This window comes from Sturnira hondurensis, unplaced genomic scaffold (genome assembly GCF_014824575.4).
Source record: "Sturnira hondurensis isolate 20B ecotype Veracruz unplaced genomic scaffold, ASM1482457v3 Scaffold0009244, whole genome shotgun sequence".
Classification (NCBI taxonomy): Eukaryota; Metazoa; Chordata; class Mammalia; order Chiroptera; family Phyllostomidae; genus Sturnira; species Sturnira hondurensis.
In genome coordinates this window covers 29238-54118 of record NW_028081875.1, presented here as the reverse complement: position 1 = coordinate 54118, position 24881 = coordinate 29238, and the positions used below count along the sequence as shown (strand labels likewise).

The following is a 24881-nucleotide window of genomic DNA, read 5'->3' as shown; positions in this document are numbered from 1 at the left end:
TTTTTTCTCCTCCATTTTTTTGCAGTACATTATAATTCAGATATAAGTGCATTCTGAAAACATATAACATAACCTTATAAAACTAAACTTCTAAAAAAAATTAGAGCCAGAAAAAACCTTTCAGGTTCATCTAGTTCAATAGCATTTTCTTCATTGAAATGATTTTAGAGAGCTAGCTTTAAAAGCAAGTGGGTAAATCAAAACATTATACAACTTAAACTTACACAACATTTTATGTCTATTATATATCAATAAAGCTGGAGGCATGGAGCAAATGGGGGAACAACCCTGGAGAGGCCAAGGACCCCCTTCTGTAGGTAATGTAGCAGGTATAAGCTGGGGCCAGAGACCATGTCCCTGTAAAGGCCACCTCCATTTCACTACAGAAATACCCTACCATGACAAGTCCCTTTTTCTAGGGGTGGAGATAAACTTGGTTCTTAAATCAGTGATAGAGACATGCCCTCTCAGACCAATAAAAATAATAATTCTGTTCATTTTTATGTGTAATTTCACTAGGAGGAAAGCATTACTTTAAAAAATGGCAGTAAGTCTGTTGGGATTTATATAAATGACACTCCCATCATCATATTTCTCAACGAAACCACATCAGTTATCATGGAGCTGTTCTCAGAGTAAGAAACAGAAGTTGTCTAATGTTTAGGTAAAGAAAAGCAAACATTTTTATTCATCCTACTTGTTTTCATTGAATTTTACCACACCTTTCAATCTTTATGGCAATAGATTGAGTACATTAGTAGGAAGCAAAAATTACTCTTAGTGTATGAAGTGGTTTATAGAAATTATAACAGACCCAGTCCTTATGTTTCATGTATTTCAACTTCATTCACTAAATGAATGTCCTTTAATTCCCCTTCATGGTGGCCACACCAGTTATTCAGCACTGACATCAGGCTTGGGGCCAATAGTCTTATTCTCTAAGGGAATAGCAGTCATTTCCTTCTTCAAAATAATTTAAAAGTTATCTGCCTGAAAATGAAGCAAACAAAAACTGCATACATACCACTCCAATTTTTAGCCATCTTGAACATATTTGCAGCTCTGGTATACATTTCACAAGCCTCTTCTATTCTTGCGTTTCCTCTGAGAAAAATTAAAAAATGGCATTAAGTTTTACTATAACAATCATCCATGTCCCTTAAACAATAATTATTTAATTAGGACATATAATATTATAGGCTAGATAACAGTACAGAATCTTAACAGCTGCTTAAAGGGGATATTCTTATTCCTGTTTTCCAGATGAGGAAACTAAGGCATATAAAAGTAAAGTAACTAGCCCAAGGTCACATAGTGAAAATATCACAGAACCAAGACTCAAACACAGATCTGGTTGACTCCAGGTCTTTATTCTTAACCAGTCATCTCCATGAATGAAAACTTAAGTGTATGTCAACCTGAGAAATTAGAACTACATTTTTCAAAGGAGATAAAAATTGGAAGGATAAAGATATCTTTACCATGTTAATTTCCAAGAGTTTAGCACTATGCTTACTCAGACTTAAAAATAAAAACAAACCCTGAAGCTAGAGCATATAAGAAAGTGCCACAGATGATATAGTTCTATGGCTATATTATCTGTTAGCCGTGTGGTAGGGAACACACCCTCCCCCAGTTTGGAAGGGGCTTTACATTCATCCCATGTGGAAATACAGCCTGAAAGAAAGCAACTCCACTGCTGCTTTCAAAACGCATACTTCTGGAAAGTTTTTCAGCAGCCGATTCCATTGAGGACCACTTTTAGTTGCTTAGAAATTTCTTTTTACAATGTGTTTCAAGGATCTAAACTGACATTTCTTCGAAGAAGGTATACAAATAGCCAATAACATATAAGAAGATGCTCAAAATCATTAACCATCAGGGAAATGCAAATCAAATCCACAAATGAGGTACCACTTCATTTCCACTAGGAGGGCTAGAATCAAAAGATAAGTAATAACAAGTAATAGTAAGGATGTGCAGAAATTAGAAACCTCACTTATTGCTAGTACTAACATAAAATGGTTCGGCCACTTTGTAAAACACTTTGGCAGTTGCTCAAAGGTTAAACACAAAATTAATATATGATCCAGCAATTCTACTACTATGTAACCAAGAGAAATGAAAACATAATGTCCACAGAAAAGCTTGTATACAAATGTTCACAGCAGTATTATTCATAATAGCCAGAAAGTAAAAATAACTCAAATGTCCAACAAATGATAATGAATAAATAAAATGTGGTATACACAGAATGAGATATTAATAAAAAGGAATGAAGTCCCGATACATGATACAATGTGGATAAGCACTGAAAGCATTATACAGGGGCTAGCACAAATAACATCCCTTTTTTATTACAAAAATCTCTCATCACAAAATCATAAGCATATAATTCTGTAACATAACAATATCACACTCAAGCAAACCATATGACATTTTAGGTGAAATATTCGAATTAAAACTATAAATTATTACACTACCAACCACACTCAAGTAGATGCTAATTCTTCTGAACCCTGTATGTTAAGTGAATGAAGCAGTAACAGGGTGTAGAGAATGGTCTCCTGAAAACCCCCACAATCCTTGACTGGGGGAAGGGAAAACCAGATAGTACAGCATTTAAGATACACTGCATAACAAAAGGCATGTTAATCACCATGCCTAACTAAAGAGAAGGGGGTTGCTGCCCAGGGCATATTGTGTTCATGACTTTGAGAACATTCAGGGACTTGTTACAGCTAGGGGAGGTGGATACCCACCCTGGATGCACCTGTCACTGGGAACTCTTGCCCTGACTAATGATGGCAGCTGAAAAAGGGCAAAAGACACTGGGGAACTGACAAAAACAGTGGATGCTAATGTACTATAGGAAGGGTTGGATATGAGATCACACAGGAAGTTCCAGGCCAAGCACTTAAATTAGGGTTGGCTGAAGGTTAGGAAGAGAGAGCCACACGGTCTGCAGTGGGAGAGGAGGTCCACTGGGAGGTCTGAAAATAAGTGAATCTGCCACAAGGAGGTTGGCCAGGAAATCTGCCTAGAGAAGACAGTGACAGAGCTGATGGAGCTACAGGGACCTCACCCAGATTTGTGAGATGCTTGGAGCTGAACTGTGATGGGAAATACTGAGGTACAGACTTCAGTTTTTCTGAAAGACTGTACCTCTGAGTGATATATACTGAAACTGGCCTGGTTTTGGCAAAAACTATGTTTTTGGTGTTTTTAAAGGGAGGACTTAACAGCAGAAATCTGCCATTATTCTAAATCTGTATAACCTTTATTTTTTAAATTTATTTATAATTATATTTTATTGTTTGTGCTCTCATGGTTATCCAGTTTTTCTCCCTTTGTAGCCCACTACCCAGCTTCCCAACCCCCACTTTTGCACAATATCCCCACACCATTGTCCATGTCCATGGGTCATTCATATATGTTCTTTGGCTACTCTATTCCCTATGCTGTACTTTACATCTCCATGACTGTTCTGTAACTTCCAACTTGTACTTCTTAATTCCTTCACCTCTTTCACCCATCTCCCTGACCTCCCTTCCATATGGCAACCATAAAAATGTTCTGTCTCTATTCTGCTTGGTTGCTTATTTTGTTTTTTTAGATTCAATTGTTGATAGATATGTATTTACTGCCATCTTATGGTTCATATTGTTGATTTTCTTCTTCTTAAAGACCCTTTAACATTTCATATAATGCTGGTTTGGGGATGATGAACTCCTTTAGCTTTTTCTTGTCTGGGAGATGAACCCAAAGAGGATCACCACACCATGACACATCATAATTAAAATGCCACCAAAGACTAAAGACAAAAAGAGAATCTTAAAAGGAGCAAGAGAAAAGCAGTTAGTTACCTAAAAAGGAGCTCCCATAAGATGGTAAGCTGATTTCTCAAAAGAAACGTTGCAGGCTAAATCTCTATAACCTTTAAATAAACAACCCCTTTCCTTGTTCACCAAACTCTTGGACTGGGAATTACGCTTCTTGGTGGTGGGCAAGCAAACCCCACAGCATTGGCAGGGTTCTGTAACAAAGCCAGTCACAAAAAAGCTCATACTGTATAATTCCATCTATATGAAAGGTATAAAGTAGGCAAATCCACAGAGACAGAAAACAGATTACTGGCTGCTTAGAGTAGAAGTACTGGGGGGAAAGGGGGACATGGGAGAACAAAGTTTCTTTGGGGGTTATGAATATGTTCTAAAATTGACTGCTGAAATGGTTACCTAGCTCTGTGAATATGCTAAAGATGACTGATTTCTACATTTTGAATGAGTTAACTTTATGGGATGTAACATTATATATACACGTATAAAGAGCAAACAAAAAACCTTTGGGGGCTACATCACACAGTGAATGACAGAATGGCAACAAGCCGTACCAAAAGTGCAAGTGTCAGAATACGCAATGCCTTTTCTCACTCTCACCTCAGGTTTTTTCCTCCACACAACTCAATCTCCACCCAAAGTGTATATATAATTTTTACTTATTGATTTTTAGAGACAGGAAGGGAGGTAGGGAAAGAAAAAAAGAAAGAGAGAGAGAGAGATCTATTTGTTGTTCCACTTATTTATGCATCATTGGTTGATTCTTATATGTCCCTTGACTGGGATTGAACCCAACACCTTGGTGTATCAGGATGATGCTCTAACTGAACTATCAGGCCAGATGTGTATGTGTGTGTGGGTGTGCATTTATATTTTAAACAGTTAGCTAATTCCACAATGGAACATTCCTAACACAAGAAAGTTTTCATCTTAGCCATGACTCCTCGGAGCTAACAAAGGCTTGCAACTTTCTTAAGTCTTGTTTTTCTACAGAATAGCAGGACTCTTTAGCTATAATTATAGTGCAATTATTCTTTTTTAAAAATTATTTGTTGTTCAAGTACAGTTTTCTATCTTTTACTCCCATCCCACCTCACCTGCCAAGGGCTCCTCACCTCCCTATCATTTCCACCTCCTTGAGTTTTTGTCCATGTGTCCTTTATACCAGTTCCTATAAACCTTTCCCTTTTTCCCCTGAAATTCCCTCCCCTCTCCCCTCTGATCACTGTCAGCCTGTTCTTTTTTTCAGTGTCTTTCATTATATTTTGCTTGTTTGTTTTCTTGCTTAGGTTTCTGTTAAAGGTGAGATCATATGGTATTTGTCTTTCACCACCTGGCTTATTTCACTCAGCATAATGCTTTCCAGTTCCATCTGTGCTGTTGCAAAGGGTTCCTTCTTTCTTTCTTCTGCATAGAATTCCATTGTTGTAAATGTACCATAGTTTTTGGATCCACTCATTTACTGATGGGCACCTACATTGCTTCCAAACCTTGGCTATTGTAAATTGTGCTACTATGGACATCGGGGTGCATAGGTTCTTTGGATTGGTGTTTCAGAGTTCTTAGGATATACTCCTAGCAGTGGAATTGCTGGGTCAAAAGGGAGATCCATTTTTAGTTCTCTGAGAAAATTCCATACTGTTTTCTATAGTGGTTGTACCAGTCTGCGATCCTACTAAGAGTCGACTAGGGTCCCCTTTTCCCGACAACCTCTTAAAAACTTGTTGTTTGTTGCTTTGTTTATGATCGCCATTCTGACCTGTGTAAAGTGGTATTTCATTGTGGTTTTAATTTGCACCTCTCTGATAACTAGCAATATTAAGCATCTTTTCATGTTTCTTTGGATCCTTTGTATATCCTACTTGGAGAAATGTCTGTTCAAGTCCTTAGCCCACTTTTTAATTGGGTTGCTTGTCTTCTTAGAGTGGAGTCCTGTTAAGTTCTTTGTATATTTTGGAGGTTAAACACTTGTCTGAGGTATCATTGGAAAATGTTTTACCATACAATTGGTTCTCTATTTATTTTAGTAATGCTTTCTTTAGCCGTGCAGAAGCTTTTTATTTTGATGAGATCTCATTTGTTTATTCTTTCGTTTATGTCCCTTGCTCTAGAGGACGTATCAGTAAAAATGTTGCTGCGTGAAATATCAGGGATTTTCCCGCCAATGTTCTCCTCTAGGACTTTAATGATGTCATGGCTTGTACTTGAGTCTTTTATCCACCTTGAATTTATTTTGGGGTATGGTGTAAGTTGGTGCTCAAGTTTCAATTTTCTGCACATAGCTGTCCAATTCTCTCAATCACCATTTGATGAAGAGGCTGTTTTCCTCCATTTTATGTTGCTGCACCCTTTTCGAAAATTAATTGAACATAGATACTTGGGTTTATTTCTGGGCTCTCTGTTCTATTCCACTGGTCTATGTACCTGTTTTTATGCCAGTACCAGGCTGTTTTGATTACAGTGGCCTTGTAATATAATTTGGTAACAGGTATTGTGATCCCTCCTACTTTGTACTTCTTTCTCGTAACTGCAGCTACTATTCTGGGTCATTAATGGTTCCATATAAATTTTTGAAGTGTTTGTTCTATGTGAAATATGTCATTGGTACTTTAATAGGTATTGCAAAGAATCTGTAAATTGCTTTGGGTAGTACAAACATTTTGATGATGTTAATTCTTCCAATCCATGAACCCGGTATATGTTTCCATTTGTTTGTGTCTTCTTTGATTTCTTTCTTCCCTGTTGTGTCGTTTTCTGCATACAGGTCTTTTTCCTCCTTGGTAAGGTTTATTCCTAGTTATTTTATTTTTCTTTTTGCTATATCGAATGGAATTTCTTCTTGACTTCTGCTTCTGCTGTTTCATTTTTGGTATACAAAAATGCCTTTGATTTCTGGATATTGACTTTGTATCCTGCTGTTTTGCCAAATTCATTTATTAGGTTGAGCAGTTTTTTTTGTAGAGTCTATAGGATTTTCCATGTACACTATCATGTCATCTGCAAACAGTGACAGTTTTGTTTCCTCCTTTCCAATTTGGATGCCTTTTATTTATTTTTCTTGTCTGATTCTTGTGGCTAAAACTTCCAATACTATATTGAATAGAAGTTGTGAGGGGAGATTGGTGTGGCCTTTCTCCCTTTTGCATGTGTATTCAGCCAGTCTTGCCAGCACTCTCCCAAAAGCTAGTCTGGCTCCTCTCCCCAGTGCCCCACACAGGGTATCCAGGTCCTCTTCAGAGCACTCTTTCTCTGGTGGTCATCACCGTAGGCTGGGGTGTGGGCGCTTGCGCTGGGCCAGGCTGCTTGGGTCCTCAGGCTTGGGTGGGAACCCCTCCCAGTGCTGTGGGGGAACGCAGGGCCTTTCACCTGGCTGGGTGGGGAGTAGGCCAAGCAGCTGTCACAGAATTCCCCAAACAGTTTTACTTTTTGAGAAATTCTTCCTACTCAAGCCTGCTGCTCAGTACACCCAGTTCTCCAGCCAGACTGGTAACTATCAGGGTCAGAGCCCAACGCTGCGACTCTCAACTCTCCCAAGCTGGTGACCACAGACTCTGTGGGGGATTAAAGCCCTTGTGTGTTTGCCTCTTTGTCCTTACTCCCCTCTCTGCAACTTCAAGCAACCAGGTCTCTCCTGGTGTTGCTCAAACCCTGCTTGGCCAGGGAGGGAGGGAGCAGAAGACAAGCTCTCCTGGCGCCGGGTGTGGGCCAAGGCTGCTACTGCCCCTGGGACCTTATTGTCCTGCAGCTGTCTCCTTACTGTCTGGTTTTTCAGTGTCTGCTACAATTTCTGGTCTCTTATTTTCACATATACTGGGGTTCTGTTGGCTGTTTGCTCTGTTCCTCCGTAGATGGGCCAGGTTTTCTCCCATGTGCAGGGGGAAATGGAATCCACTCCGTCCTACTTTGTAGCCATCTTCCCCAATCACAATTATTCTTATTAAAGGTTTCCAAATAACACTAGCTTAATTAAAATCTACTTTATCCTGTTGTTTTCGCAGATATAGCATGCCTATGTTATACCCAGTTTTAGGCTGAATATTTCCACATTACATCATTTTCACTATTACAACAAGCATGATAGATACTATGTTAATTTTATGGAAGAAAAAATTATGTCTGGACATTAATAGCTTGCCCAAGGTCATTCAGCCAAGGTCAATGGTGGAGTTGACACTCAATTTCAAGTTCAAGGATCATTATAAAAATATTAAGTGAAATAATATTTCTATACTTAAGACCCTCACTTCTCCTAAAACAGAAGTAATTTTTAAAAGCACTACAGAAACTCACTTGTCATAAATAGAAATTAAGTTTAAAACTTAATAAAAAATGTACTTTTGAAGTTATTCCAAATGCCTACTGTTTTATACATATGAAAGTTAACTTTTGTAAGTTTAAGGACAAATATTCAGAGTTCAAAATAATTCAGCTGAATGTTTTGCGACCTAGAGACCACATAGTGAGGTTGAAGATCCTAAAAAACAGAAATAAGTTTCTGTGAGAATCTACATTATAAAATGATACAATGTACACACTTAGCACTAAACTGACATTACAAGAGCTAAACTGAGCCAAATTGACTATTTTTTGGTATTATAGTATTTTGACTTTGAAAAAGAAAAAAATGACCAGCCTGCATAAGAACCAATACCACCAGCCCCGCCAACAAGCAGCCCCAGCCAATCTTTCCCCTACCCTCCAATTCCTGGGGCAAGGCTGACCTCCTTCCTCTTTTTGACCATGTTTATTCAGCAATCATTCACTGAGATCAGTATGTCCCAAAAAACAAAGTTCCTGCCCATGAGGAGATCATAATGCTAAGGAAATAACATTAAACCTCAGGTTAGAAAAAATCATGGTGTTCAAGCCGTGGCCATGATCCACTGAGGAAGTTTGGTCACAGCCACATGTCCCACTACACACCAGTGAATAATAGAGCAGTGTCTTGAGTCCTTGAATCTGGCCTGGCTTCTAATCATTATGTTATCCTGTTCGTTCCAATTTAGATGATTGGGGTGGGGTATGTGAATCAGCTCAGGAAAACTGTAGTCCATTATTTCAGAGAGCTCAGTTGATATTTACATGCAGACAAGTAATCTGTCTTTTAAAAACCAATTAATCATCAAATAATCTAAAGTTGGTTTTTCCTTATAAAATTACATAAAGAAAACCTCATTTAAAATGGAGTTGGGAAGCCCTGAAAAGGGGACCATCTCACCCACCAACCACTTGTTACAGTATGAATAACAGCAGGAAAAGGAATAATTATTTTAACAAGGGAGGACATTAATCACTTGGAATTTCATCTCCTACTTTTAAGATAAAAGAGGAAGATCCCTCCCTGTCCCAGGAACAACACACTAATCATTACTTACGGCCAATGAGAAACTACCAAAACTTTGAATTTTGGTAGTTGCCATCCAGTGAACTCTTGTTGAAAACAACTCTCCCCAATTTCCTCCTAGAACCTAATAAAAAGGAAGTCCCTCTCCTTTGTTCTCCAAACTGGCCATGGTTTTGCCATAGCTTGCTTTTCCCAAATTGCAATTCTCTGTCATTCTCAAATAAACCCATTTTGCCTGTAAAATAACTGATTGTTTTATTTCCAGAGTCAACATTACTACCCAGAATAACAACTATTTTGGAGCACTGTGAAACACTGGCAACTACAATACATGCTCTTTTAAAATTGTGGGTAGGAGGATGGAGACATTACAGCAGAATCAATAGGCAAGAATGGCACACACATCATGAGATGTGTCCAAAAGAAAAGGTGACAATTGCTGTGGTAGTAATAACACTGCTTCTAAAATCATAAGATATTAGATTTTAAATATCGTAGAATGACAATGACAATGCTGTGATGATGTGAAAGTAGGACTAGAGACAAAATTCGTATCTATCATCAGAATACCCTGAAGGACATCAACCTATTTCAAAGGACTGAAATCAGGGATCACTTTTAGTAGTGCTCAAGATTCTCTGAGGAAAAAACACTAAATAGGATAACTCCTTCTTCTCATTATTTATGAGCAACATTTCTTTAGCCATTGGACTGATTCTCTGGGGAGAGAGACCAGCACAGGGCTTTGCACACAGGCCTTTATAATAATGCCAATTACTCGATGTCTCAATGGAAGAAACTATACACATGACGTTTTGTAAAGTTTCCCCATGTACCCCTCTAAACAAGTAAATACAGAAAAGAAGTGAAAAATTTAAATCTGCTTAAAATATCTCTACTATTAAAGGGAACACTCTTTTTCTACCCACAACATTTCTGATATCAAATATGTAGGTTTCCACACCAATCAGTACTCCATTTTCTGTGGCTACCATCAGTTGGGTATACTACAATTTACAATTCTGATACTAACTACACATAGTGCAGACTCCACAAATTAAGGGCTCAATCTCACAAGTTGCCCCCCTCATGTCAGACACCAATCACAAGTACTAGGTCCCCAGGGCACTCACACCTCTAAGGAGTATAAATCATGGGTCCCTATGACTTTTAAATTCAATAATTTCCTAGAATAGTTCACAGAACACAAGGAAACACTGTTCACCACTACCAGTTTATTATAAAGGCTATAACTAAAGAATAACTAAATGGAAGAGATATACATAGGGCAAGGTATGGGGAAATAGCGTTTATGGAGCTTCTATTTCCTCTCTGGGTGTGCCGCCACCCAATACCTTCAAGGGTTCACCAACCCAGAAGTTCCTCCAACCCTGCTATTTAGGGTTTTTAGGGCAGTTCATTACAGAGCATGATTAATTAAATCCTTGGCCGCTATTGATTAATTCAACCCCAGGCCCTCTCCCATACTTGAAGGTTTGCAATAGGACTGAAAGTTTCAACCCTGATTTCATATGGTTAGTTCCTCTGAAAATAAGCCCACACACTTGCCATCCAGGGATCCAGAAAGAGTCACCTATTCATAAACTCAGGTATGCTTTAAAAGGACATATAACAGAAGATGTACTTCTCTTGCCTTTATCACTGAGGATCATACAAAGGTTTTCTGAGTTCAATCAGGGATGAAGAGCAAATATACATTTGTTATTATAAAACAATATCACAACCATATTTATTTTGTGATATATTTTACTTGCCATAAGCAATTTATTTTCACCTAATACTTCATTTTTTTAATCATAGCTTGCAGAAACTTGGGAGATTTCCTAGATAAATGTAATCATTTCAAGATTATTTCTGGCTTTTAATAAGTTTAGAAACAGTCCAATTTCTTTCATGCAATATGGGAAGCACAGATAGCAGCAGCAGGGGAGCTGCAGAAGCCCCAGGGGAGATAACTTCCAAATGCTAATTTGAAATCTTATCCTAAGTACCTGAAAGCGCTACATTGAGGTCTTCTGTTTTTTCGCAAGCCAGTAACAGGATGTGGAGTGGTAAGGATGAGGCTCTGGAGTCAGACTGCGTACAAATGATCGCTGTCATCTATTAGCTGTATACTTCTAGGAGAGAACAAACCAGTCCTTCCAAGCCTCAGAGAAATCCCACCAGAGCAGCAGACAGATGCTAAATAGGGGGAACATGCCATTACTGATCAACATGGTCTCAGTGCTCTGGCCTGACCCCTGGGATTCAATATCCTGAGAACTTTTCACTTTATTTTAGAAAAAAAATCATAATAAATTCTCAGACAGAGGAAACAATGAGACATCTGAGGACTACCTGACAAAAATATCTGTGTTTAAACATAATCTCCTGAAATAAAGTTTAAGAGGACTTGCATATGTCAAAGAAAACTAGCTGGACTTTATTTTGGTAATAGTGCCAATGTCTCAACTTGATATAGGGATTCACCTTTGTTCTAGAGGGAAGATATATACAGATTGGACCTATTAATAAAACAAAACCAAGATACTTTACACACAAAAGCTAAGAACAGTAATTATGGGATTTAACTCAGAAATGACTGCCACAAACTACATGACTTACCAAGAGAAGGTTTTAAATTTAATTTCAAATTTTCAAAAATTAAATAACTGAATGTCAATCTTTAAAAAATACTGATGAGGGAGGGCCCTGGCTGGTGTGGTTCAGTGAACTGAGTGCCAGCCTGTGAACCAAAGGGTCGCTGCATTGATTCCCAGTCAGGGCACAAGCCTGGGTTGTGGCACATGTTCCCAATAGGGGGTGCTCAAGAGACAAGCACACACTGACGTTTCTCTCCCTCTCTCCCTCCCTTCCCCTCTCTCTAAAAATAAATAAATAAAATCTTTAAATTTTTTAAATAAAAAATACTGATGAGACTTGCAATCCTCACAGGATAATGGTAATTACCTAAATACAAATTTGTCCACACATTCTCCAAAACCCATACAGATCAATAGGCAGCAAACTCAACCAGCCATAATCCATTCTGACAGCAAAACTGGGACAAGATTCCATTTAAATACAATTGAAGAAATAAAAATCTCAAACTAGAGACACAGTCCCACCTGAAAGCCAGGAGGAAGCACCTGGACACAAGACAGGGTGCACAGGGTCCTAGCAATGGCAGTTCCCAGTAACACTCAACAAAGAAAGACCACACAGAGTGGGGGAACACTGAAGCCAGGTGTGAGACGAAAAAGGCCAGCACACTAGAATTGGGAAACTAGAAAGGTGGTTTGGCCAGAGGTGGCAGTCTCCAGAAGGCACTGCTTCTCAGAGAGGAGAAGGAAGCTCTGTGGAACCTTGGTAGTAATGGGCGGGGGGAGCATGTGGTGGAAATAAACTAAGACTCTTACTGAAACAAAGATCTGAGGATCACAGAACTGAGGAGTGTCACACCAAGCCCCTACCCACCACTCCATGAAACTCTGCATTAAAGAAACCTCCCTTAACAGTACCAATAAAAGAGAACCTTCAGACTAAGAAATGTGTGAGCCACCGAAACCCTTGTCCCATCACAGAAACACGTGCTATTGTAAGCCCAAGACACTCCAATACACTCTAACAGAAAAAAACATGTAGTGTCTATACCAAGTCACCACAACAGAAGTGATAAAAACACTGCAGCTGACAAAAATATGTTCCCTTAAACCATCATAAGGCAGAGGAAAACAATCCTGTATAATTTAAATACTACCAAACAAACACTTACTAATGTTAAACTACATCATAAGTCAGGAATTCAAAACTTAGTATGGACCACAGTAGGCCACCCCAAAATACATCACTTTGATACAAGGATTATTTTGAGCTAAAGTCAAAAGGAAATCAGCAGATGGATGAAGAATCTTTCTCAGTGCTTCTCTTATCTGACTAAAATCAGAAACTTCTGAGACATGAAGACTGCCATAAATCTCTTCTCCTATTCAAGATTTATGGTCGTGAAAAAAAATGGAAAGTTGCTGCGGTGGGAACCAAGACAAACCTGCGCTACAAAACCTTACTCCAAGGTTTGTTACTGCTAAGTTTGTTTCTCAGTTTGCTGCTCCTGGAAGCCAAAAATCTTTTGTCTTGATACCTTCTACAAATGTATTGTTCTTTGTTAAGATGCTATAAAATCCCAAGTTCTGACCAGCCTTTTTATTTTACTATTTACTGCACATGTTTAAGAAACTGTTTTTTCCTGTTAATATGTATTTTGTTGGTCTAATTTGCAGGGCCCCAGCTGGAAAACCTAGGAGTGTAGAGAAAAGAGGCCAAGTTTCTTCTCTCCTGCATGCACACACACTAAAAATAAGACAATAAACCCATTTCAAATTCTTGAAGAAAAAGACCAAATCATCTCAGAAAAGAAATCTTAGTTATAACATACTTAAGGGGAGAACAGATTGTACCAACACTAAGGAGGAAAAAAAAAAGTCCAGAGAATAAAAATTAAATAAAGGAGGACAAAGGATCAGGAAAAAAAAACTGATATAATAGGCAAAGCCATGTAATTGGAATCCCTGAGAAGAGGGAAAATAATGAAACAATATTTAAGAGTACAATCTTGGAAAAATTTCTGGATACAAATTGAAGATCTTAATCTAAATATTGAAAGGGCCCAAAATTGGGTGCAAAATGAGGGGACCCCAAAATACAGCATATTCCCTGTAGCCCTTGGTTAGGGAAAAGGAGAGTAGATGATACAGCTTAAGATACTTTGCATAATTATGCAAGTATTTCCTGAAGGGAAGCTGTCCTGCCACCCAGATAAAAGGTCTATGTGACTTTCAGAGCATAGAGTGCCAAGTATGAGGTCATACAGGAAGCTCTGGGTCAGGATTTAAAATGACAGGCAGCCATGAAGAGCGCAGTCATGGGGGTAGCAGCCATGAAGTTTGAAAGGATGTAGAAGGGCCCCTCTTTGTCCACCATGAGGTCTCGTGTACAAGGAGGTGCCCTGTGCTTTTGGACTAAGAGCTGGAGTAAGAAAGAGGAGACCCTCTAGGAAACCTGCCTGGAGAACACAGTGGCAGGGCTGATGGTGCTGGAGATTATGAGGACCTGCCTAACCAAACAGGGGTTAGTGGAAGATGCCTGTGATGCTGATCTGTAACTGGGAATGCTGAGCCGTGGACTTCTGCTTTAATGAAAGACAGTGATCTCTGACTGGGATATTCTGAAACTGGCTTAGTTTGGCAAAGGGAGGCAGGATTATGTGTTTTGGGTTGTTTTAAAGGGGAGTGAGACTTAAGGGCAGAGATCCACCATCATTCTGGATCTGTATAAACTTTAAATAAACAACCCCTTTCCTTTTTCACTAAACTCCTGCATTGGGAGCCATGCTTCTTGGTGGCAGGCAATCAGACCCCACAGCTGATCCAGAACAGCACAGGTGGGGTTCTGTAACAGGCCTACCATGTACTGGGAAAACTGACCCAGAATAGTTTTACAGCTTAGTAAGACTATTCCAGTTTATATTGGGTTGGCCAAAAGGTTCGTTTAGTTTTTTTCATATAATCTCTAGTAGTGAGTGATTAGTTATCTTTAACTTCATTTGAAACAATTTTGTTAGACTATATTGTGACAGCTGTCGTATTAGAATGCATTAAAAAATCTTTTCAAAATTGGTGAATTTTTGTGCAGCCATTTTAACATTGAAGATGATAGAAGATAGGCAATACTTTCAGCATGTTATGCTTTATTATTTCAGAAAAAGTAAAAATGCAACTGAAATGCAAAAAAAGATTTGGGCAGTGTATGGAGAAAGTGCTGAGATGGATCGAACACATCGAAACTGGTTTGCAAAGTTTCTTGGTACTATTGACATTTTGGCCAAATAATTATTTGCTGTGGGGCTGTCTAATATATTGGAAAATGTTTAGCAGCACCCTGGCCTCTACCCACTAGAAGCCAGTAGCAACAGATAGCTGACATACTCAAAATATCCAAATCAATAAAGTTATTGGTGAAAATGAAATACGCACCCATTAATGGACTGTTTGACCAACCCAAATGTAAAGAAAGCCTCTGGGCTTACAGGCAAAAAGGCAAAGTCACTTGCAAAAATAAGAATATCTGGTTAGTACTAACTACAACAGCAACATACAAAGCAAGACAACAGAGGAACATTTTTCAAGAAACTCAAGGTAAATAAAGTATAAGCCAAAGATTATATACTTGTCCAAGTCATCCATTATGCAGCATTGATAGAAACAAGAATTTAACAAATATCGTACTAACTTCCAACTAGGAGATGAATAGGAAACATCAGTAAAGATTGGTAGTGCTGAATATGTTTTATTAGAGATCTAAGACTAAAAAATGTGGACATGCGAAGAAAAATAACATGGAAACATCTGTTCTGATAAAGTAAAAATAACTGTACTTCCCCTCATCTTACACACATATCCTGGAGAAAGTACAGCCCAGGCTGGTGTGGCTCCATTGGTTGGAGCATCATTCTGCAGACCAAAAGGTCACAGCTTTGATTACTGATCAGAGCACATGACAGAGTTGCAGGTACAATCCCAGTTGGGGTGTGTATGAGAAGGCAACTGATCAATTTCTTTCTCTCCCTCTCTCTCCCTACCTCCCAGCAATGAAAACCAAATGTACTTGAGTGAGGGTTAAAAAAAAGGGGGTGGGATAGAAAATGCTCACAGACTGGCACATAGGTAATAAGTGTTTTCCAGAACAAACAAAATACTAGAGCCTAAGTAAGACGAAGCTAAGCATATTTAAAAAGATCAATAGTTTAAAAGTAACCAGCCCTGACCAGTGTGGCTCAGCTGGTTGGGCGTCATCCCACAAAGCAAAAAGTCACAGGTTTGATTCCCAGTCACAGCACATGCCTAGGTTGCAGGTTTGGTCCTGGTCAGGGCCCATACAAGAGGCAAGATGGATGTTTCTCTCTCGCATCAGGGTTTTTCTCCCTCTCTCTTTCCCTTCCCCTCTTTAAAAATAAATTATTTAATTAATTATAAATAAAAGTAACCCACAGAACATAACTATAAAATTTCCTAAATAAAAAGTGAAAAGATCACATGGAAAAAATTGCAAATAAAACGTAATACATAATAAATATAACAAAGTAGAAAGGCATTAAAACCAATTATATACCAATCATACCAATAATGTAAATGGGCTGAAGATTTTTATCTGTTCACAAAATAAAAAACGAGTTTTTGCTCAAATAGGAGGGCTACAACTTAAATAAAGCTTTTCTGAAAGGCCAAGGATAAAAAGATGGTCAAAAGTAGATCAAAAATACCAACCAGCTTTTTTTAGATGTGTTGCAACAACCCTAAAATCTCCCAGAGGGTTTCCCTCTTGCTCACTTTACCTATTATTGTAGGCTGGTTATGACTCTGATAGTTTGTTTTTCATGGGTCATCTTTCTCTGTCCTGGAATGCAGCCCCTATCTAAAATGCACTCTTCTTATGACACACAGGGAAAAAATAAACCCCATGACAGAAGCATGGATGGCTCCTGCAGCTTCTGCTCAGAGAATACATCCATTCCACTCTCTCTTCTTCAGTCAAAGACAGTCACTGGCCAAGACATGCAACGGGAAGAGGAAGTACACTCCTCCCAAAGTCAGGCAGCGCAGGTCAAATGCCAACAGGCAGAATATATAATCCTCTTACAAAATACAGTCCTAATGAAGGTAAACACAAGTAAGAAAGCAGGCACTACTACCCTGGTATTAGACAAGGTAGAATTTGGGCTCAAAGGTATCAAATGAGATAAAGAAGTTCACTTGATAATGCTAAATATACAATCAATAATTAAATTATATTAGTTGTGAACATCTATGTACCAAACATAGTGGCCACTTTCATAAAGCAGAAACTACAAGAGATGCAATAAGACTTCCTTTGGTCAAGATGGTGGCATAGGCATACATGGCTTGCCTCTTCACAGAACCACATCAAAATTACAATTAAAATATAGAAAAACCATCACTCAGAACTATAAAAAAAATCAAGCTGAATGGAAGTCTGCCAACTACGGAATTAATGGAAGACTGGTAGGAGGGGAGCAGATGCAAAACAGGCTGCTTCCTCACCCTCATGTGGCAAATAAAAGTTCAGGAGTGCTATCTTGAGAGCGAGATAGGGCCAGCTGCACACTAGGCCCTTCAGCCAAGGGTTCCAGTGCTAGGAAGATATGTCCCCACAACTTCTGGCTGCAAAAACCAGTGAGGATTGAGTCAGTGGAAGAAACTGCTGGAGCCCCAAGCAGTTCCTCTTAAAAAACCCACACAAGGTCTCACTTACTCAGGCTCACTCCCTCTGACATCTAGTACCAGAGCAGTTTGAAAGACACCAGTGGTATACTGATTTTAACATCAAAGCAAATAAACACAAAGTGAAAGCATAAAAGTAGATTATAAAGTCTCCTATAGTTATACTTTGCTTGTATGAACACTCTTGGTTTATATCTATTTTCTCGCTACCTCAAAAATATCCCAGTTTGGACAATATAGTCATGGCCACTGTATCATCCACAGAAATAGGAAAATATTTAAAAATGTGAAATACAGAACGTGCTGACAGGGTCCAGAGGGTAGAGGGGAGAGAAGCACAGAGTAAAAGGTGGTGGACTCACATGAATAAGTATGAAAGACACATGGACAATAACTAAGACGGGGGGCGGAGAGGGGAGGGGGGTGGGGAGCACTGGGGGGGTGCAGGGCTGGGAATACAAGAAAGAAAACTGTACTTGAACAAAAGTTAAATAAATTTAAAAAAAAATTTTTTTTAAAGTACAGTTACAGGTTCAAATGTTATTTAAATACAAAAGATAGTAGCGGGCCTGCGACTCAGACGATTGCAGTTTGATTCTCAGTCAGGGCACATGCCTGGGTTGCAAGCCAGTTCCCTGCAGGCCAACTCCCAGCAGGGGACACACGAAAGGCAACCATACATTGATGTTACTCTCCCTCTCTCCTTCCCTTTCCCTCTAAAGATAAATAAATAAAATCTTTTAAAAAATAAATAAATAAAATATATACAAAAGATAGTAGTTATAAATTAAGAATTAACTAAGTAAAATCAGGAAGTAAAGGAGAAAATAGTTACAAGGCCATGTAACTATTCTAAATTCATTTTTTAGCAGAATCAATAAGTACTGTCTAAAATTAATAAATCAGAATATATAAGTATTCTAAAATTCTTTGGAATTATAATGGTAATTTATCAGAAGAATTTTAAAAAATTTAAAAAAGTTACTTCCAAGGAGTAATGTTTTAGGAGGGACGATGTGGGGAAAATTTTACTTTTCAATTGAAATCTGTGTTCCTTGCATTTTTCTGTCATGTGTAGCTACTACATTTATAATAAACAGATATTTGCCCTGGCTGCTGTAGCTCAGGGGATTGAGCATGGACTTCAAACCACAGGGCCACTGGTTCAATTCCCAGTCAGAGCACATGCCTGGGCTGTGGGCTGGGTCCCCAATGGGGGCCACACGAGCGGCAACCACACATTGATGTTTCTCTTCCTCTTTTTCTCCCTCCCTTCCCCTCTCTCTACAAATAAATTTAAAAATCTTTTTTTAAAAAGTAGTTTTTGATAAACAGATATTTAATTAAAGCATTGAAGCGACATGAACTCCCCTTCATGTTGTTGCCTTTGCTTTTAAAAACTAGTCAAAAGAGTTAAAAAAAATCAGTATTTGTTTTAGTATTCACACATTCATTCTCTCCACCAATATTTACTAAGTGCCTACTGCATAACATACTCTGGGTGAGGATACAGAGCAACACAGAGTGGGCATTTTGGCCACCTTTGACAATACAATATGGAGTCACTGTCAGCCATGACAATTATGTCAAATGCTATGTTAAGACTGAGGAAATGGGGTATAACAGGAATGCCCTTAGGAGGGGCCCAGAATACTCTAAACCACAAGTCTACACATTTGGATAAGGACTCCATCTGGACACCAACATGAGTAGGACCTCCACCCCTTGTGAGCTATTCAAACTCAAGAGCTCTGACCACCCAACCAAGCTTGGCTATACCATGGGTCATGCTCGAAACCCTTCCAGACTTCCACTCCACTCTAGACCCATTCTACTACTGTAGCCACCTGGCTTGAGACTAATGCCCACCTCCCCTCTTTGTGCCAGAACTCACTCTGCTAGCTTATATTGCATAAATTCCCACTCTGTGTATAACCTGCATGTGATTCTATAGGTTTATTAGGGAGGTCTCCCCTAATTAACCCGGCATTGTGGAAAGACAAAAACGTGTGAGTGACTCCTTTCCAGGATGCTCTCTTGCTCACCACAATGAGATGTGCCACAGCAATAAGACAGACTCCCCAAGAGCTTACATTCTAGAGCTGCACACCACCACTGGGTCATCCCTACCTTTTCTGAACAAGTCTGTACCTCACAGGGCTCACAAAAATGAGAGAAGAAATGGTGAACACTGAAAAAATGCAAACAAAAAATGACCAATCTGGTAACAGTTTATTATTTGATATACAAACTGTACCTTGACACTGTAATTTGAAAACCAAATAATTATAACTAATAGTAATATAGCTCTGTGCAACTTAACAAGCATTCTGACACCTCATTCAATCCTTACAATTCTGAAAAGTAGATTATTTATATCTGTGCATTTGAAAACTGAAAAAAAAACAACAAACAAACAAACCCCAAACCAAATGTTCCAGGTATAATTTACTTGGCTAGGATCACCAAATTAGTAAATGAGAGAATTAGTTATATTTGTTATTATAGTTCATATAAAATATGTATTATATAATATGTAAAATAGCTACCCAATATATAGGTTATTCTATTTCTTATATTAGTACATAAGAAATAATATACTATCTATCTATAACTAAATTTGAGCTAAGGACTTTTTTAAAAGTTCAATCAGCCTTTGAAAATCTATTGTAACTCAAGAAGACATAAATGCCTTACAAATGGTATCACAGATCTCCACTTTATTTTAGAAAAACTTAAAACATAATTTTTCCCTGGCTGGTGTGGCTCAGTGGATTGAGCACTGGCCTGCAAACCAAAGGGTTGCCAGTTTGATTTTCAATCAGGGCACATGCCTGGATTTCAGGCCAGATCCCCAGTTTAGGGGTGTGCAAAAGGCAACCACACCTTGATGTTTCTCTCCCTCTCTTCCTCCTTCCCTTCCTCTCTATAAAAATAAGTAATCTTTAAAAAATTAAAAAAACAACATAGTACTTGTCAAAATAAAACTCAGTAAAGAATACTGAGTAATAAATGGTTTACAATGATTAAGACATATTTCCTATATTCACAAATAGATTAAGAAATTATAGACATAATTATTTCAAATAACACAACAGGGTTATTTCATTAAATTTACTTTGACACTGCCAAATTTATGTCTCTTTTATAAGCTATGAGACTGAGGAACATTCAAAACCAAGAGAAGAAAGCATTAATTAATAATCATCCAGAACATCTTCCCACTGTCATTCTTAAGCAGCCACTCTCTTTGATGTGCACTGTACAGCCTATCCCCAATCTGGTCTCCAGTAACAAGATAGAATAGTAAGAGAGGCCTTACCCATTCAAAACTATCTTACTGTCAAACTCAGGTGATACTAAACAGTTCAGTGAGAGATCATACTAAGTAGTTCACTAAGATTATCAATTGAAATTTGAAATCAAGTACCAAATTCAATAGCTCACCTCTGGAAACACATGAAATAAAAACACTACTCTTTTGCTGGTAGTTTTGCTATAGTATGCTAATACATTCAGAAAAGTAAGTTTTAATTTAATTCCACAACTACAAAAACACATCACTGTTTAACTGGCAGTCAAGAAGGAACAGAGAACAACACTAACAGTGGTTTCTTGTGATGGTTGAGTCTTCTTGGCATCTCTTTTCCCATGGGGAAAGTGGGGAAGGAACACTGACATTTCTAAAGCAAGCATGGGACTTGTGCCCTATGTATAAAAGAATACATGACTGACTTTTTCTTGGGAACATACAATGCATATTTTCATCTAATTTTACTGAAAGCCACAAAAAGGAGCTAGAGAACACTTGTGAGGATACAGTATTGCCACAAAACCACTGGGAGTGGTAGATAAACACTGAGTGAAGAAGATGAACTTCTAATGGGTTTTAATCTGCAGTTAAGACTGAGTCCAATGTGCTGAGCACATTTTAACGGCTGCCACATCTGCAAAAGAGCATTGCCTGTCCCCTTGAAAGCACTAGCTAGTCAGCTCCTAAATATACGGAGTCAAATGATACTGATTATAGTCACATCACTTTGTGTTTTGTTAATTCAGAAGTCTGACACGGAGAAGGACTACACTATGATTTAAATAAAGGATAACAAGTACCTGAGAAAATTCTATAGCTAAGGGAAAAGAACATGGAGTAACGTTTTCCAGTCCAGAAGGATGATGATATGTGCACGTGGTGCCGAATATAATGTAAGATTCTAAATATTTAAAACTGATACAGAGGCATCACTCTAGAGGAGAAGAGTTCCAGCCAAGATAGAGGTGTAGGTAGAAACCTTTCTCTTCCTTACACAACCAAAAGGAGGATAACAGCCAATCTAAAATCAATAAACCACCAGAAGTGCCAGAAAATCAAACTATATGGAATTCTGACAATCAAGGAATTAAACAGTCAACCAGATCAACCAGACCTGTAAGACCGGCAGATGGAAAGAACCTGCAGCAAGATGGCAGACTGCATGGGTAGGGCTGCCTAACTCGAAACTGGGACTCAGAGCTAACCGTGGGCTATAGCAGTTGCGGCTGTGAGAGAAACTCCCAGTCTCACAGTTTCTGTCACAGTTGACAGTTTTTGGAAAGTGGGGCTAGAGCCAAGCAGGCAAGCTGGCTCCTCCCCCATAGGCAGCATGCAGCTCAGCAAAGACGGTTGCCCTGACCTGGTGAATACCTAAGGCCCCTTCCCCTTACAACTTAACAGGTGCCCAGAGACAAAAAAAATAGGGCCCAAATGAAAGAACAAAGCAAAACTCCAGAAAGAAAGCTAAGCAATGAGGAGATCACCAAGCTATCTGATGGAGGGTTTAAAGCCCTGGTAATCAAAATGTTCACAAAACTGATTGAGCTTGGTCAAAAAATGAAAGAACAAATGAAAAGATACCCAAAGTAAAATAAAGCAAAATATTCAGGGAACCAACAGTGACAGCAAGGAAACAGGAGTCAAAGCAATGATCTGGAACAAAACAAAGACATAAACATCCAACTGGAACAGGATGAAGAAACAAGAATTAAAAAAAATGAAGAGAGGCTTAGGAACCTCTAGACAACTTGAAACTTTCCAATATCCGAATTACATGGGTGGCAGAAGGAGAACAACAACAGCAAGAAATTGAAAACTTATTTGAACAAATAATGAAAGAAAACTTGCCCAATCTGACAAAGGATATAGACTTCCAGGAAGTCTGAGACGCCCAGAGTCCTAAAGAAGTTGGACCGAAGGAGGAACATACCAGGGCACATCATCAAGTTACCCAAGATTAAATATAAAGAGAGAATTTTAAAAGCAGCAGGAGGAAAGGACAGAGTTACCTAAAACAAAGGAGTGCCCATAAATTGTCAGTTGATTTCTCAAAAGAAAACTTACAGGCAGGCTGGAAAGAAGTATTCCAACACATGAAAGGCAAGGACCTACATCCAAGATTGCTCTATCCAGCAAAGCTTTCATTTAGAATGGAAGGGTAGATACAGGGCTTCTCAGATAAAGTCAAGTTAGAGGAGTTCATCATCACCAAGCCCTTATTATATGAAATGTTAAAGGAAGTTATCTAAGAAATTGAAGAATATCAAAAATTATGAACAGTGAAATGACAATAAATCACAACTATCAACAAATGAACCTAAAAAAAGAAAAATAATGAAAACAAATACTAAGCAACTAGACAGGAACAAAATCAGAAAAATGGCCAACAAATGGAGGGTTTTCATGGTGAGGGGAAGGGGAGCAATAGGACGGAAAAGGCACAGGGAAGAAGCATAACTGGTAGGCATAAAATAAATAGGGAGAGGTCAAAAATGGTATAGGAAACAGAACTCAAAGAATATATATGTATGACCCATGGACATGAACTAAGGGGGGGTTGGGGGTGCAGGGTGGAGGGGGAATACAGGGGACAAATTGGGAAAACTGTAACAGCATAATCAATAAAATATACTTAAAAATAAAGTAAATAAAAGGCTTCCAAAACTATAGCATCCTCTCCTAAATAAAATAGAACTGATACAGAATCTGTCTTCCTATTGTAACTGAGAAAGAAACTAGGCCTGTTTTTTGGCTTCAAATAATTATACACTATTATTTAAACTCACAGAACTCTGAGTATTCTTCTTCCCTAAGATTTCCTGGAGCCAAGAATTACTGAAAATAATGCAGCCTTCCATAGTATAAATAACACTTATATGGTACAGAGCTCTTTCAAATATTTAATTTCATTAAAAGACCAATGACCCAGCTCCAAAGGTCCAGCTTTAAAATAGTGGCAAAGTCACCTAATCTTCCTGGCTCTCTGCTTCCTTGATAAATAAATAAGACAGACAAGTTTGATGAATATGCTAATTATTTCCAACCTGTCTAAATGTTGTACAAACATAAAATCATTGAACTCTCACTAACTATGAGATATACTATTACTACTCTCTCTTACAGTAGAGGAAACTGAGCACAGAGAGGCTGAGTCACTGGCCCCAGGCTCCAAAGATAGGATAATAAATTCACATGATGCATCCAGTCACACCTAGGATTGTACAAGCTGAATGTGAATGGTGAAAATGAAAGTTTTCCTATACGGCCTATCAGTGAAATATGTGATCAACAGTCAAGGAAAAAAGATGTTTCTTTCAAAACAAACTGACTTTTCAAAATCCTTTTAGGCTTAATGACAATATTCAGCCTAGTTTTACAAAACAATAATAATAATGCAACACCTCTTCAAAAAAAAGCAAAGTGCTCCCCTGAAACAAGCCTCAAGTGCTGTAATGCTCTTCTCCTCTGCCAATCACAACTTATCATCCAGGGAAGGACATCCTGACTTGAAATATGCTGTGACATTAAATGGTGTCCTGTCACTAGGTGCTATGGCATTAAATTTTATCTAAATAAATTTTAAGCGTTTTCTGAATCAGAGAAAGCAGCTATTGCTTGATATTAGCATCAAGTATTAGGCAGCATTCCTTATGTACGGTGGTAACTTTTAAAGGGGGACAAACTTAGATATATTATTGTATTTCAAACTACACACCCCATGAGAAATTTAGAACCCAGCTGGGATAAACACCCTCTATAAGGTTCTTGAGGACAGGAACCCTTACCTTGATGTACCTTTGTACTGCACACCGCTGTGTACTGTGTGAAAAACAAGCATATCACAAACTGATTTCTGCCAAAAATAAATCCGTGTCTAATAATGCAATGGTTAAGTATGGGCCACTTGTCCTTCTCAAGAACTCAAAAGCAAAAATAATGCCCCCCCCCAAAAAAAAACCCACAATTCTCTTGGTATCAGCGTAGGATCTTTCACTTTCAACAGTAAGAAAATAAAAACTGCCTCTCTAAACCTAAAAAGCTGAAGCTGAATCATTCACATATTCAACTGCCCATAATGCTTCCGAGAA

General features: G+C 38.4%; 1 protein-coding gene across 5 annotated transcripts in view; it reads right to left on the bottom strand.

Moving 5' to 3' along the window:
* The window catches only part of NAPB (NSF attachment protein beta), a 63759-nt gene that overhangs the window by 37892 nt on the left and 986 nt on the right, over positions 1 to 24881 (bottom strand). For all 5 annotated transcript variants that reach the window (XM_037057004.1, XM_037057001.1, XM_037057000.1 and 2 more), the window contains exon 2: positions 1025 to 1104. In XM_037057004.1, coding sequence (XP_036912899.1) covers positions 1025 to 1104 — 80 coding nt within the window. The remainder of the gene's footprint in view (positions 1 to 1024; positions 1105 to 24881) is intronic.